The sequence below is a fragment of the Neomonachus schauinslandi genome, chromosome 6, assembly GCF_002201575.2.
Source record: "Neomonachus schauinslandi chromosome 6, ASM220157v2, whole genome shotgun sequence".
Taxonomy (NCBI): domain Eukaryota; kingdom Metazoa; phylum Chordata; class Mammalia; order Carnivora; family Phocidae; genus Neomonachus; species Neomonachus schauinslandi.
The window spans coordinates 57,316,614-57,332,794 of NC_058408.1; the positions used below are offsets into that span (position 1 = coordinate 57,316,614).

The 16,181-nt window shown below is 41.3% G+C and overlaps 1 protein-coding gene across 1 annotated transcript in view; it reads left to right on the top strand.

Moving 5' to 3' along the window:
- DPT (dermatopontin) overlaps window positions 1-1,939 on the top strand; it is a 28,867-nt gene extending 26,928 nt beyond the window's left edge. The window contains exon 4 of the mRNA XM_021682655.1: window positions 782-1,939. Within this exon, the coding sequence (XP_021538330.1) occupies window positions 782-848 (67 nt within the window). The 3' untranslated portion in view covers window positions 849-1,939. The remainder of the gene's footprint in view (window positions 1-781) is intronic.
- Window positions 1,940-16,181: the final 14,242 nt, after the last annotated feature.

A 16,181-nucleotide genomic window follows, 5' to 3' on the forward strand; every position in this document is an offset into this window, starting at 1 on the left:
CACTCGATAAATTTTTGTTCAGTGGGTGAACAAAGAACAATGGCTTGCCCTTAGCAAAGAACATTCATTGAAATGTATCCACACCACATTTTCCAAGACAGAGCAAATCTATGTACTTTCATACACGTGCCTGACCTCTAGAACAAACATGCAATTCAATTTCTGTTACACATGAATGGCAGACATTTTCCTTTTCACTTTATGGGTTTTCAGAGTTGTTTCCCTTCACTTCATTTCCCTATAATAGTGTTTTCTGGAGGGCTACACATCGTATATAGTATGGAGCCTGGAACATGGTAAGTTCTCAGTAAAAGAATAAATGAGCAAATGGGTGGCCTATTTAAGAGAAGATTCTTTACAATGGAATGGAGACAGTGTCAAATAAATGCTTTTAATGCTGTTAACCTATTTGCAAATAGGTTACATTAACTTACATTACATTAAGGAGTTAATGTAACTTTTGTTTGCAAATAAATGCTGTTAACCTATTTGTCCTTGAGGTACTCAGGGTAGTGCCAGCTGACCCCTTGTGACCAATAGGACCTCCACATAGCCAGGAACCTAATCAGTCACCTGCAAGGTGCCACCTGCACTGATCGAGGAGGGGTCTAGAACTCCTGACCTCACAGATGATTACCTGATGGCTTTCCAGAGACTTACTACAGAACAAAGTGAGATCAGGTGCCCCTCGGGTTCCTAAGTTCTCCAGAGGTTGTTCACTGCTTTTCCCTCAGCAGCGATTTTTCTCACTGGCATTGGCTTTCTGACTCTCTCCCCACAGGGATCGCCAGTGGAAGTTCATAATGTGCCGGATGACTGACTATGACTGTGAATTTGCAAATGTTTAGATCTGCCACTCACCAAATCTAGGTGAGGGGAAGGGGGCCAGGAGATCTGAGGATGTCCACAGAGGTCAACATCAGCTGGAGCTCTGATGTGGTTTCTGCTGCTCTTTTCTTCTCCCTGAGCGGGTTAGTGGCTGCAGCACCAGCTTTCTGGGCCTTTCTGACTAGTATCACACTTATAATAAAATCCACAATGAAATCGTGTTCTCACTTTCAACATGTTCCATAGCAACCGTTTTATATGACTGACGATGGCTTTCTTGCACCCTGCATAGACAGTGTGCATGCTCACAGCCAGAAAAAAAGCCTGGTTCCCAGAGCACCTGTCACAGCTTTTGCTACCAAGTGAGCTACAGGCAAGGCTGGGGCTGAGCAGTATCTGTGAAGAGGTTCAGTATAGTGGAGTGAACGGCAGAAATTGAAGAAAGTGGCAATCAATGAAGGTTCTTTGCAGGTCAGTGTGTTTGAATGAAACCAAGGGTCCTCACCAAGCCTTGAAGGGACATGTGCCCACTCTCCCCCACCACATCAGCCATGCTTGTCTGGAAGTCCAAAGTGCAGAGTTCTGTGCTCCAGGAGGGAGGGGACAGGGAGGTAAAATGGAGGGATAAAAGGGTCTGGGCAGAGCTGAAAGCCTTAGCATTGGAAGAATTTCCTGAGTTGAAGGAAGATTGTGGGCATACCCAGTAATGACAATGATGCAGAACTCAGAGAAACCTATGCAAATCTGGCTCAAGTCAGACAGGAACAAGGAGGAAGACAGAGAGCATGGGACTTGTGTTAGGAACTTAGAGGGAAAGAAAGAGTGGCCAGATTGCTTTGGGAATAGAAAGGGCGGTTTGAGTCACTGGCACCTGGAGATGTGTCCAGGAAGCCCAGGAAGGCTAGCATATGCCTGCAGCCATGGGACTTACTGGCAAACTCACCTGAGAAAGGCTGCCCTGAGACTCCACTTCCCTTCTATGCATAGTTTAGGGATGTTTTTTGCAGAGGTAACACTATCTTTCCTCCTCCTGTGATGTCTCTGTCCCCAGCCCTTTGTACTCTCTTCATCATAAAAGGAATAAAAATGTTAACATTCACTATGCTGCAAATGTTAAGGGTCAGTTTTTGCTCTCTACCCCTCCCCTTTCCAATTATTCATCCCATCCATTCGGAAAATGTAGCTTAGCATTGTGATTTGTGCCAAGTGCCGTGCAAGGCACCAGGACTACAGCGATGATGAGGACAGAGTATGGTTAGCAGGTCTAATGATTAAAACAGAAAGTGCTAAGTGTTTTCACTAAGGACTGTACAAAGGATAGAACTACATTTTTTGGTGTTGAACCTAACCTGATTTGCCATCAGCATCCTTCAGCCCTCCTCCTGCCAGCATGCCATGTGCATTTTTTTAATTATTATTATGTTCAATTAGCCAGCATATAGTACATCGTTAGTTTTTGATGTAGTGTCCACGTGCATTTTTGACACAGGGAGCCCCTGTTCCCTTTATCCACACAGTTTACCTTTTGTTTTCAAATCTGTGCTGCCCCTCCCCCCTCCTCTCTTCCAGTGGACCCAGGAGAGCAGGTAGCCAGGCAAAACCACAGGGGTTATCACCTTTGTCATGCACCCCATCCAGGTGGCCAAGATGGTGAATCCACGCCAGTGCAGGTGCATTTCCCACGGTGATATCCTGGGACCGTGAAGGGGAAGGCAGAGCTAAGATGTCCTCCTTTGCCTCCTTTTTGCCCTATAAGGCAATTTTTCAAAATATGGCTTTCCTTTACTTCCTCCATTTCATCGTTTTCCACCTCCCTGGCAATTTTAATTTACAGCAAGCTTTACTGTGTTATTTTTCACAAAAGGAGCCATTAATATTTTAGCAGTTGCAGCACTGGTGCAGGATGGCAGCCAGGAAATGGCCTTAGCTGGATGTGTGGAGCACAGCTGGAAGGCAGCCATGAGGAAAACAAAGGGCCGGTGAGAGGGTCTACAGGGGAGGGGGGTGCCAGATGGAGGGCTGCAGCTGGGAGGGGCAGTCCAGGGGACTGCAAGAGAGCACAGCCAAAAAAAAAAACACCCGATAAAGCCATCCGGTAAGTGCCTGCACCAAGTAGAATAAATAGGTTTTTACTAAGAAAAAAACTATTCTTTGCATATAGGCCAAGGACGATGATAGTAAAGACATTATCACCTTGGTTCAAATCTGAGTAATTTATACTTTATATCATATGTCAATCAGAAAGAACTAAGTGTCAGTCTGGGGCTAACTCTATGTTCTCATTGCTCCAATCTTTCTACTCACTTGCTCCATAACCTTGAATAAGCCACCTCCCCATTCTATGAGGACATTTATTCAGGTAACCATTGTGGTTTCTTGCAGTTCTGTGAACTCTATCGCTGGACCCAGATTGTTTAGAAGGACCCTTGCTAAGGCATTTTCTTCCAGATTAGAAGCCTGGGATGAGAGTTGAAAAGTGAAGTCCGACCTCTGACTCTGACAGAGGATGGCCTTGTCCGATTAGACAAATCCCCAGGCCACCTTTTCCTCATCTTCCTGGTATGGACAGGAGCCCCTCTCCCAACAACTTCACAAGTGGTGGCCACACAAAGTGGGAAGAAGAGAGACAGGATTCCCACCTCCCAGGGACTATAGTCCTAATAAGGAGAGGTGAGAAAATGGACAATGAAGACACAGGTGTAGGAAAGTTTACTGAGGGAACCAAGTCCTGGTCCCGAGAGACGAAGAGAAGGTAGAGGTAAGTAGAAGAGCATGTGGGATTTTGTTCAGACTGTCCAGGCACAAATCCTGGCTCTATCACTTACCAGCTTAATGGCCTTGGCCCAGTCACCTACATTTCCCAGTTGATTTTCTTACCAGTAGAGATAATCATTGGACCTGAAGCTTGTTGTAAGGATTACATGATATTTCATAGTGTCTCGCACATAAGGACCCAGTAAATATAGTAAGAGGAATTGAAATATTAGTATGTATTAGAAATGATGTTCCTCAGGTGAGTGGACATTAGTAGAGGTCAACAATAGAAACGGTTTACCAAAGAAGTAGAACTTCCTTTTTGCTCTCATTCATTTCTTCATTTATTTAGCCACTGAATCAATAAATTTTTAAGTGCTTATCATATACCAACCACTGTTCCAGGCACTGTTCCTGCATTCCAGGGGATTATACATTAAGAGAGCCAGACAAGCAAACAGACCATCCAGGTTCAGAAATCAAGGATAAGCAGCATTTCAACAGAGAGTGGACAGGGGTTGGGGTAGAGAGGGGATTGTGGCATTTCAGGCAATGGAAACAATATGATAGAAGGCACAAAAAGAGGGATGGGCTTAGGAAAAGAATCCCCAGGAAACCCTGACATCAACTGAGTCTAGAAGGCCCAACACACAGTCATAATGACCTAACGAGGGACTGGTAGCTCACATGAGCACCATAATGGATTCTACTGTTTGGGAATATGAATTGCAATATATTGTCTCTGTCTGGAACTCAGTTTTCAGCTGGGGCTTCCTACAAATCTAGGGAGTGGGAATTCATCAGGTGATTCCTCCTCACCCCCCATTCCTTCTTCACACACTGTGCCATGGCCTGGGGAAGTCCTTTCTCATGCTGGGTCTTCATCCATACATACTGTTTTTATGATCAACTGTTTTGACCCAGACATGAAACAACATTTTTTTTAGTTCCTTCAGAAGAATGTATTCTTACAAAAGCATTAGTGAATGCACAAACTCAAAAAGGTAAACCTAGACATTCCCTTCTTCTATGGTTTTTTCTTATTTGCATGCAAACCCTTGTTATGCAGGGGTTTTCCTCTCTCTGGCTGGTCTCCATCTAGCCAGCTAGGCTCTCTGCTCACCCTCCCAATCATTCTCCCCCTATTAACAAGGGAAAATGTTGCTTCGAGCAGACCACACCCAAACAGGTGGGCCAACGCAACCAAGGTCATATATGGTCAATAGCATCCACTCTCCTTACAAAACCTCAAATCAATTTCAATTAAACCACTTCTGTTTAGTTCTGTTAAATTAAAGCACTTTGTTAAGAAGTGATAGCTGAACCTGGTTACCATTCTGGGATGCAGAGTCAGTGAGGTAAGTGAAACCTTTGCAAAACTGTGCCTAAGCTTTCGTGGGTGTGTTACCCTTTACTTATTGAACTGCTGAATTTCTTTTTATCAGTTTATTTCTTTTTGTAAAGCAAGGATAAGAAACAAGCCTACTTCAAAAGTCATTTTTAATGACTAATAATAATATAGTCGAACATAGCTCAGATTTCATGGAATTTACAACTTTTGAACAGAATGGAATGTCCATTGTCTCCTTAAAACTAAAAACCAACCAAAACTCCTCATGTAATTTAAACCTATTTATTAGAGCCTGAGGTGCCTTGCTAATGCTGGAAATCTACCGTTGTGTGACCTCCTTCTTCCCTCCCTGATGCACCCACAAGGAGCCAGTTATCAGTGTGAATGACTGTGTATCTGTATCATTGAAAAACACGGATTAGACATACTCGAAAATGCAAAAAAAGTCTGCACTGTGGCATCACTCTTTATTTCTTTGTTCTTTCCTTTTCTGTCTTTCTCAACTTTAAAAAACAATTGCCATGGACTGTGTTCATAATCAAAAAAGAAAAGTTATTTCAATCTTATAGAACAAAAACAGGGGCGCCTGGATGGCTCAGTCATTAAGCGTCTGCCTTCGGTTCAGGTCATGATCCCAGGGTCCTAGGATCGAGCCCCGCATCAGGCTCTCTGCTCTGGGGGAAGCTGGCTTCTCCCTCTCCCACTCCCCCTGCTTGTGTTCCCTCTCTCATTGTGTGTCTCTCTTTGTCAAATAAATAAATAAAATTTAAAAAAACAAAAACAAAAACAAAAACAGTCACCAACTGTCAAACAGTTGAGCCCTAGGACCTCATTCCAGCCAAAAGGTGAGCATATGGTGACTTCATGAAAAGAGATTATAAAACCAAACCCTTTCATCTAACCAGCTGCCTGGTGGCTTATAATTTAATATGCAGAAGTACCTGCTCTTTCCAATACTGCTCCTCATCCCCAGAGACAATGGAACAGATGTTCAGTGTGTCAGATGGCCAATAGGAAACTATCATTTAAAAGTCCTCCACTCACCAAAGTCCTTGGCATACTTCAGGGCCAAGCAGACACTCAGCTTCCTCAGAAAACTTCCTGTGCCTTCTAAGACCTGCCCAGGGTTCCTTCCTTGCTTCCTCAGTACTATCTTCCTTCTCTCTCCTGTCTCTCTTGTTCACTGGTAGGTTTCTAAAGCCTAGTGAGGTGTTTTACACATAGTGGACCTCCAAGACATATATTTTAAAATTAATCTGGATTTCTGATTGATTTTCAGTTTTTACTGGGAAGACCTCTATCGAAACTCTAAGCAATGGATAATTGAAACTATGTGTAAAAGCACTTTGAAAATTATGAAATTCTATTAGAAGGCATGGAATGATGATGATGGTTTTGATGAGGGTTAATGCCATCTTCCACTCCCTTTCTCCAGCATCATTAGGTGACCATAAATCTTATCCTTTTAAAGAGCTACTCACTAATGACGGGTGAGTTGGAAAATACACCAATCAGTCACAATTGTCACTTACATGTTCAGAAAGTATATGTCTCCATCCTAAGGACCTGAATGTCAGTTTTGTTGTTGTTATGACCTCTAAACTTCACTGAAATCAACATCTGAGCAGTCAGCACCTGACTTGGCATTTGGTGAGCGTGACATAGAGCCTTGCTAACACCCCTAAGGCAACTGGAACACTGAGGGAAAAAGAGGTTCAGGTTGGTTAAATAAGTGCAGCCCTGTATGAATTTAGATGCTGTTTTTAAGTCTAATGACACCATATGAGTCCAGGGGAGGTAGAGTAGTGATTTTTGTTTGATATACCTCCTGCACAACAAATATTTAATGAATAAATAAAAACAGAGCCCTAAGACAAACCCTAACATAGATTATGACTTCATGAATGTAGACTATATGACCCTTGCTTTTTGTTGTTAGTCCCACTAAGAGTTTACTTGTGGAATTAGCTGCTATTTAGCTGGACCCAAGCAGTAAAATTGGTTTCTCAGAGTTAGGTGGTTTCCTGTTTATATGGTAGCCTGGCAGCCATTCATAGCCCATGCTGGTGTCCTGCATCTTCCTTGTCTGTGGCTGGTGGATTTCCACTGATCTGGGTGTCTCTGTGGGCCTCTTTTGTTGGCAGACTCAAAGGTGAGCTCATTAGCTATACCCCAAGGAAAGATGTTCTTGGAAATCAAACTCACTCTGAGTCACATCTGCCTGTCCCCTACAGAGACTGTATAATGTCATGCAGACTGGTTCTGCCCACAGGCTTCCAGGAAGAAGGAACTAAAAATCTCTCATAGCATGCAACAGCACAGCTTCAGTTGGAGAAGGACTTCACTCCACAGAAATTCAGAGTGAAGGCAGGCTTTTAGTTCGCTACACGTGTAGGTTAGCCTTGATAAAAAGAGGAGAAGAAGGAGAAGGAGAAGAAGAAAGAAGAAGAAGAAGAAGAAGAAGAACAAGAACAAGAACAAGAAGAACAAGAACAAGAACAAGAAGAACAAGAAAAAGGAAGAAGAAGAAGAAGAAGAAGAAGAAGAAGAAGAAGAAGAAGAAGAAAAAGAAGGAGAAGAAGAAGAAAGAAGAAGAAAGAAGAAGGAGGAGGAAAGAGGTGAACAAGTAGATTATAGGTGCAGAGGAAGCAGATTCAGCTCTTCCCAGAATGGTACCAGTCCTGTTCTAAATTCAAAACCTCACATGTTTGCGCTTTTGTATACATCATGTTGACTGTTGCTTCAACAAGGTGTCATTAATCACCTATGTTGTTCCTAGCACAAACTGAAAGAAGCCAGGGGTATAAAGCACACTCCCTTACGCAGGGAGATTTGTGTTCTAGATAGGGAAACAAGAACTAAAATGTGGAAAGGTTCATAAATAAAATAAAGCTGCTTATAATCAAGTGCACAATGAGTGATGCAGGAAATCTTAGGACTATTGCAGAGATAGGAGGATCACCATGGGCTGATGAAACAGAAGACTGTAAGACAGGTACAAGAAGACCAAGTTTCAAGCCAGTAGTGAGTAAACCTATGCAGTGAGGATGTTCACCCAGGTCCTGAGAGGAATCTTGGGGATTGTGAAACCAATTCTTACATCTTACCAATAGGGAGTTGGGACCCACTGAGATACATGATCTACTCAAGGACACCCCATGCATTAGTGGCAGAGCCGGGTCTAGAATTCCAGGCTTTTGGTGATGTTTCTCCCAGGTGGCTGTGCAACGCACTAGTCGGGCAAGGGAGAGGAAGATTTGGGCCTTGCACTCTGTGCTTGAATAGGCTTTCCTGTTTACTGACTGCAGCTAGCTATTCTAGACAGGCTTGTTTCCTGACATTTTATAGATGGCTTCAAAGGTGTCTGAAATAGAAGGTAACTTGCCCAAGCTCACCCATTTGGTGGAAGTGGATTTTGAACCCAAGTCTGGCTATTTTCAAAGCCCAGTTTTCTCTCTCTGTCAACCTGGAGTCAAGGGTTTCCACTGAGAGCAAAGAGAGATAAAGTGTTTACACTTGATATTTTATAGCTCCATAGATGAATGTTGCAAATATGAAGAAATGATTCACATACTCCAATAGTTAACATATGCCCTTGAGGGAAGAAGTTGCAATGGGGAACATTGTTGGAGGTCCAAAAAGCAGACAAGTGGTCTGAAAATCATAATGCTGCTACTCTACTTTTTCATATTATCATAGGCCTTACCCATCATGATAAAATCAGGAACAGATTTAACATCTCCTGCAGTTAAAATAACACTTGTTGTCTACCTTTGAAAAATGTTTCCTACATAACAAACCCTCAATTCCATAAAATCAATCTAACCCAAGTAAGCATAATTGCTCTGACAACTGACAAATTAATGCCCTTGATTCGTCCCCCAGCCTCCACTACTGTTTTGGCTCTCCACACAGAGTTACAGTCTTATTTCTTTAGCTGTGTGTGCTCTGGGAAGCTTTCTGCCTGGAGAATCTGTAAGCTCAATAAGAACCACTATCCTCCTCAGTTGATTAAACCCCAGGATACCCTGTCTCTTAGCAGAAATGTGTTGTGTGAACCTCAAATCTCCAACCCACCTCATCCCATGAGGCTTTCTTCCAGTGTTATTTTAGAGTGTGCATGTTTCCTGAATCATAAACCAAACTGATCACTGGCATTTGGTAATTACAACCAATTCAACAGACACTTACATTATTTTTCATTAACTGTAATTCCCAGTGAGGAAATATGGACACCTAATCTAAGAAAGGAGAATATCGTGTTCTAGTTTTATTAGACATTATAAAGATCTCACTTGTTGAAAGTGGAAAAGTAAACAAATTTCCAGAATAGTGGCAATTTTGAGGTCCTTCTGCATGAAACCCATCTCTATGGCCATTAAGGAAGCTGCTTCTTTTTTTTTTTTTAAGATTTTATTTATTTATTTGACAGAGAGAGACGCAGCCAGAGAGGGAACACAAGCAGGGGGAGTGGGAGAGGGAGAAGCAGGCTTCCTGCGAGGAGGGAGCCCAATGCGGGGCTCGATCCCAGGACCCCGGGACCATGACCCGAGCCGAAGGCAGACACTTAATGACTGAGCCACCCGGGCAGCCCGAGGAAGCTGCTTCTTAGGTTATGTGCAGCTTCAGCCCACACTGGCCCTAGAGAATTCAGAGCAGGTCTCCATTTCTTGAGGTAGCCAGGTCTTTGATTTACCTGTGGCTATAGATATATGCACCAGATAATGATGACAAAACAATTATTTTTATCTATACTCTGAGCCAGGTACCTTACTCAGCTCTTAAATGCACCTCATTTGAATACTCATAGTAGACTTATGAGATGGTTGTCATCATCCTAATTTTACAAGTGAAAAAAACTGAGACTCAGGTTGAATTATTTTCTTAAGGCTACACACCCCACACATCAAAGCAGACTCAGGCTTGGCTGAGTCCAAGACATGAATAGTCCAATATAGACATTGCTATGCTGCCTTTCATAGGCAATGCCATAAACGCTAATGGCATCCTATATCTCACTGTTGGAAGCCAGCATGGGCACCAGATCAACTTGACATGAAGCTCATCTGAAACCACCAGACCAGTCAATCCCTCCCAGTACAAAAGGTTCATTATTGTATTCCCATCACCTAGCAGAGTACCTAGTATATTGTTGGAGATTAATACACATTTGTCGAGTGAATGAATGACTTACTTGGTTGGTTATTCATGGATGATGCTCTAAGTGGCAGCCACTTTACTCATCTATTCTCTCCCATACTCTTTATTCATATTCTTTCAATCATACCCCTTCACTGTTGCTCTCATCCTCACATCCCCAAACATTCCTACCATCTAGGCTCCTAGACCTTCTATCCCATGGCTCAAAATCATCCTAATCCTAATCACCCACCTTCCCTCTTTTCACAGACTTATGCCTCACCTCCTGGTTTTATGTGAATCTTGTTTTTGCCCGCAGCCCTCTCAGGTGGGGACATGCACTCACATATGCTCTGAGTACTCTGGACTCATCAGTATAATTTTCACCTCCTAAGCAATTCTTGAACTTGACCTCTTTTATTTATTCTCCAACTGCCACCTTTTTTCAGAACCTTATCCCTGCTTCTCCATATCCTTAGCTATATTCTTTTCTTCAGGAACTCCATCCATCTTTCTGAACATAATGCAATATGTTGCATCCCTACTTAAAATCCTTTTGTAACCCACAACAATATGGTCATTAAGTCTTGGACAAAGCAGGAAAGAATATTCAATGGGAAAAAGACAGTCTCTTCAACAAATGGTGTTAGGAAAATTGGGCAGGAACATACAAAAGAAGGAAACTGGATCACTTTCTTTTACCATACACAAAAATAAATTCAAAATGGATTAAAGATCTAAATGTAGTCAGGAAACTATAAAAATCCTACAAAAGAACACTGGCAGTAACTTCTTTGACTTCGACCATAGCAATATCTTTTTAGGTATGTCTTCTGAGGCAAGGGAAACAAAAGCAAAAATGAACTATTGGACTTCATCAAAATAAAAAGCTTCTACACATTGAAGGAAACAATCAACAAAACTAAAAGGCAACCTATAGAATGAAGACGATATTTGCAAATACATATCTAAGAAAGGGTTAGTATCCAAAATATATAAAGAATTTATACAACTCAACACCCAAAAAACAAATAATCCAATTAAAAAATTGGCTGAAGACATGAATATACATCTTTCCAAAAAAGACATCCAGATGGCCAACAGACATGAAAAGATGCTCAATGTCACTCATCATCAGGGAAATACAAATTAAAACTACAATGAAATATCACCTCACACCTACCAGAATGGCTAAAATCAATAACACAAGAAGCAACAGGTTTTGGCAAGGATGTGGAAAAAGGGGAATATTCTTGCACTGTTGGTGGGAATGCAAACTGGGGCAGCCACTCTAGAACACAGTATGGAGATTCCTCAAAAAGTTAAAAATAGAACTCCCAAAATCCAACAATCGCACTACTAGGTATTTACCCAAAGAATAAAAAAATACTAATTCAAAGGGTTTCATGCACTCCGATGTATATAGCAGCATTATCTACAATACCCAAAATATCAAAACAGCACAAGTGTCCATTGACTGATGAATGGATAAAGAAGAACTGGAATACACTTCCACTGATAGATTATAAAAAAGAAAAGAAAGAAAGAAAGATAGATGATAGATGATAGATAGATGATAGATGATGATAGATAGATGACAGATAGATGATAGATAGATAGATGATAGAGAGATAGATGACAGATATAAATGGAATACTACTCAGCCATAGAAAAGAATGAAATCTTACAAGTTGCAAGGACATGGATGGAGTTAGAGTATTATGCTAAGTGAGTATTATGCTAAGTGAAATAAGTTAGTCAAAAAAAGATATATACCATATAATTTCACTTATATGTGGAATTTAAGAAACAAAACAAATGAGCAAATGGGAAAAGAGAGAGAGAGAGGCAAACCAACAGACTCTTAACTATAAAGAACAAACTGATGGTTATCAGAGGGGAGGTGAGAGGGGGAATGTGTTAAATAAGTGATGGAGATTAAGGACTGCACTTGTGATGAGCACCGAGTGTTGTATGGAAATGTTGATTCACTATATTGTACACCTGAAACTAATATTACACTGTATGTTAACTAACTGGAATTTAAATAAAAACTGGAAAAAAAAATCCTTTCATAATTCCTAAACACATTCCAAGCAAAACATACTTTCCTCTCAATGACATAGTATCCTTCACACTCTGCCCCCCAAGTGCCTATACTCCAGCCATGCAGAATTATTCACATTTGCCTAAAGAGACCATGTTGGTCATATATTATTTCCAGTTCCCAGGTGACTCTGTACCTGAACAGTCTTTCCTGGGCTGACTTGCAGTACTCTATTTCCTGATTCCCAAGGTTAGTTAGAAGTCCCTGGCTGGTATTGCCCTAACACCTAATTATACCCACCTCATAGCACACGTCATACTTGTGCATTTTCCTGTTTTGACAGAGACTAAATGTTCTCTTTGTCCCTTTTACCCAGTGATCAGCATCAGTACGTATTTATTACCTATTAACTATTCAAAGAATGAAAGAAGTGCCTTCCAACACCTGAGAGTCTACAGTTCCATGAAAAATAACTACATGTAGAACTCACCATCTCTTTCCCAAACTACTGCACCAGATTTTTGCCTAGGCTCCTTCTCTCCATTCTTCCTTGTGTCCTTCAAATCCCATGCACATACGGCCACCAAAATGAGCTGACAGTGATCTTTCCCTCTAATCTTACACTCTTGATGTTCCCCATAGGGCATGGATTTAAGTTCCACTGCCTCATAAAGCATCAATGCCTTCCATGGGAGTGTCCTCTGCTTCTCCTTATCCCATTCCATACTTTCCTTGATCCCTCCCAGGCTGGGTTAGGAAGCTTTCATGGGGGAACCCACCATACTGTGTGCAGAACACTATCACTGCCTCTACCACAATACTTTATGGTAACTACTTAAATGATGTTCCCATTGACAGACAGTAAATTCCTTGAGAACAGAAACTGTGTTATATTTATTTCTGGATCCCTGGTAGCTAGCACAGTTGCTGACTGATAGCTGGTGCTCAATAATGGGTATTGAATTAATAGTATCTGAGTTGGCAAGAAAGTGTTGCAAAGAAAAGCAAACTTTTCAACAAAGAACAGGCCTTTCAGCAGTCTTTAAATTTAATGTATCTCAGAATGTTAAGGAACTTATATTTCTCATCAAACTTTTTCAACTGAGGACAATATTTCATAAGTACTCTTTGGTGCAAATCAAAAACTGATTATATCATAAAACATAAGTAGAAAATAAAAATGCAGATAATCTTCATAAAATGCAGTGAGTTTCATTGAGCAAGAAGTTTTTAATACACATTTTCATAACTAATGATACATAGCATTCACAGCATTGCACTTTTAGATAGCATAACAGCGGCTAATTGCATTCTAACGGAACTCATGTTCTGTCTCACTGTTTGCCAATGCCTAATAACCCCCCATCAACAGTTAATTGGTCAACAAGTAATTATTAAAGACTTCTTTTGAGGACAGTACCACAGTGGTTGCAGTGGGGGAATAATGGAATAGCAGATTTCTGACACTCAAGCAGCTCACAATGTATTTGGGTAGAACAGAGACACCCAAGAGCAATACAAGATAATCTATGGACATTAGAATACACAGATTCTATCCAAGAGCTGAGCACTGCAGCTCTGATGCAGGGGCACTGGCTGAGGACTGAATGGAGGAAGTGCAAAGGCTGTAGAGAGCTCAAATAGAAAGAAGGCTCCTACAAGACTGGAGGGTCAACATCTGCTTCGTTTGTTTGTCTCTTCATTAAAACTGAGGTTCCAGTGCCAAGTCATCTCCATCTCTCAGCACTGGCTTAGTCTCAGTCATACATGTTCTGCTCATGATTATTACCATGAGCACTGTAAAAGGAGACTTCAAAATGGAGCAAGCAAGCCTAGCTAGCAAAGTCTCTTTTAAAATAGAGTCATGGAGCACCTGGGTGGGTCAGTCCATTAAGTGTCTGCCTTTGGCTCAGCTCATGATCTCAGAATCCTGGGATCGAGTCCCGCATCGGGCTCCCTGCTCAGCAGGGAGTCTGCTTCTCCTTCACCCTCGGCCCCTCCCCCCACTCTCTCTCTCTCTCTCAAATAAGTAAATAAAATCTTTAAAAAAATAAAATAAAAAAGTAAAATAGGGTTGTGGGTGCCTGGGTGGCTCAGTGGGTTAAGCATCCGACTCTTGATTTTAGCTCAGGTCATAATCTCAGGGTCGTGGGATCAAGCCCTGCATCGGGCTCACATTGGGTGTGGAGTCTGCTTAAGATTCTCTCTCTGTCTCTCTGCCCCTCTCCCCCCAACCCCTTCCCCCTGCTCACACACACTCTCTCTCTCAAAAAAAATAAAATAAAGTAAAATAATAAAATAAAATAGGGTGGCAAGGCCATAAGAGAGGAGGAATTTATGCAGATCCTCATCAGGAAAACTATGAACTTTTTGCCAGCTGCAAGCCCTCAGCCTGGCCTTACCTCCCTCCTCATCCTGACATGGGAATCTTTTGTATTCTTCACTTGGAAAGGAGCCAAGGTGATTTGACAAGCTTCAATCCCTCGTTGGAATACTAATCCAACCAATCCCAGTTAACCCAGTTTCATAGAGGACCTAAGTGAGAACTGTACTCATGACCTTTTGCCTTATAACTCTGCCCCCTCTTTGTCTTCCCCAGAACACTAGTCAGGCTTCTACCTGATTCTATGTCTCCTGAATTGCAATTCTAACTGCCCAAATAAATGCCTGATAGCTTTAATTTTCAGGGGATTCTTTCTCTGTCAACAACATAAACATAACAAATAACCGTATAGCTTGACTACAGCCTGTTTGATGGGTATTATTGCCCCTATCTTGCAAATAAGCAAGTGGGCACCCCGGGATTGTGACTTGCCCAAGTACATAGCTATGAGACAAGACTAAAACTTGAATTCACATCTTCTGACCCCAAAGTCCAAGCTCTTCCCAGTATGGTGCAAGAGGCAAATGTCAAATGTTGCCAAATAGTATCATTAGTACTTCCAAATTCCTTCCAGCATGAGATTTTATAGATGAAATCTGTTAGGGCAGATTTGGTCATATATGTTGGACTAAGAAGTCTATAATGTATCTTCTCAACCAAAAAGCACACAATTCTCCCTAGACTATTTATAGATACCATCAATGCTGCCATAATTCAGCCATTACAATCGAATTGTTCCATCAAGCAACCAGTCAAGGCAATGAAGAAACAAACAATATATCTGATTTATTTAACCAAGTGATTTAAACACAATGGTTAAACTGCTTAGGAGTGAAACAAAGCCATAGTCTTGGCCAAGATTAATATTTCTTCATTCCTCCAGTGTTATATAATATGCTGGATTCCTGTTTATAGACATCACTATACCTTCATTAAACTGCATTTTGTGTATTAGAGAGTCTATTAAAATTCATTTTGGCCATCCAGAAATATTCATATTAGTCCCTTCTGGCTTCCTTCATATCCTTATACTCTTCCACAATACCTTATTGTTTATTTTTAATATTAAATTGCTGAATGTATTACTGCTATGATTTGAGCATTACATACTTATTAAATGTTCACAGAATCCTCCACTTTTCTATGACACTCAAGGTATGTCTTATTTTTTTTTTCAAGGTATGTCTTAAGCTATGAATGAGTCTGAATCACTAAAAAGAGAACCTTTTGGAACTTCTACTTTTACTTTTTTTTTCCTTGACTGGAAGACAACATCCACTATTTGAGGGAAATTTTCAGCTTTCATCCAACTCCTTTATGGTAGATCTTTGTCCCCACGGTAAATCCCTAAAAAGCCAGGGACTGTGGCTTCCTTTTTCAGAGTGCCAACATTAATGAGAACAGCTCCGAAGTATCACAAGGAGAGAGAGCTCCTAAGTGCAGCCCAGGGGCATTAGCCTCTTTGCCTTCAGCAACTCTGTAGGATCTGACAGCTGCATTCTACCTTGCCCTGACTTCCAAGCCTGGGCACCCGGTAGGTGTAACTGCTAAATTCCAGGACAAACATTCTCTGAAGGACAACATTTTACCTTGAAAGGCAAACAATCTGCCCCTAACCAGGACCACAAGTCTTATGTATATTTAGTTCAGATAAGAAAAGCAGGAAAAGAATTTCTTTA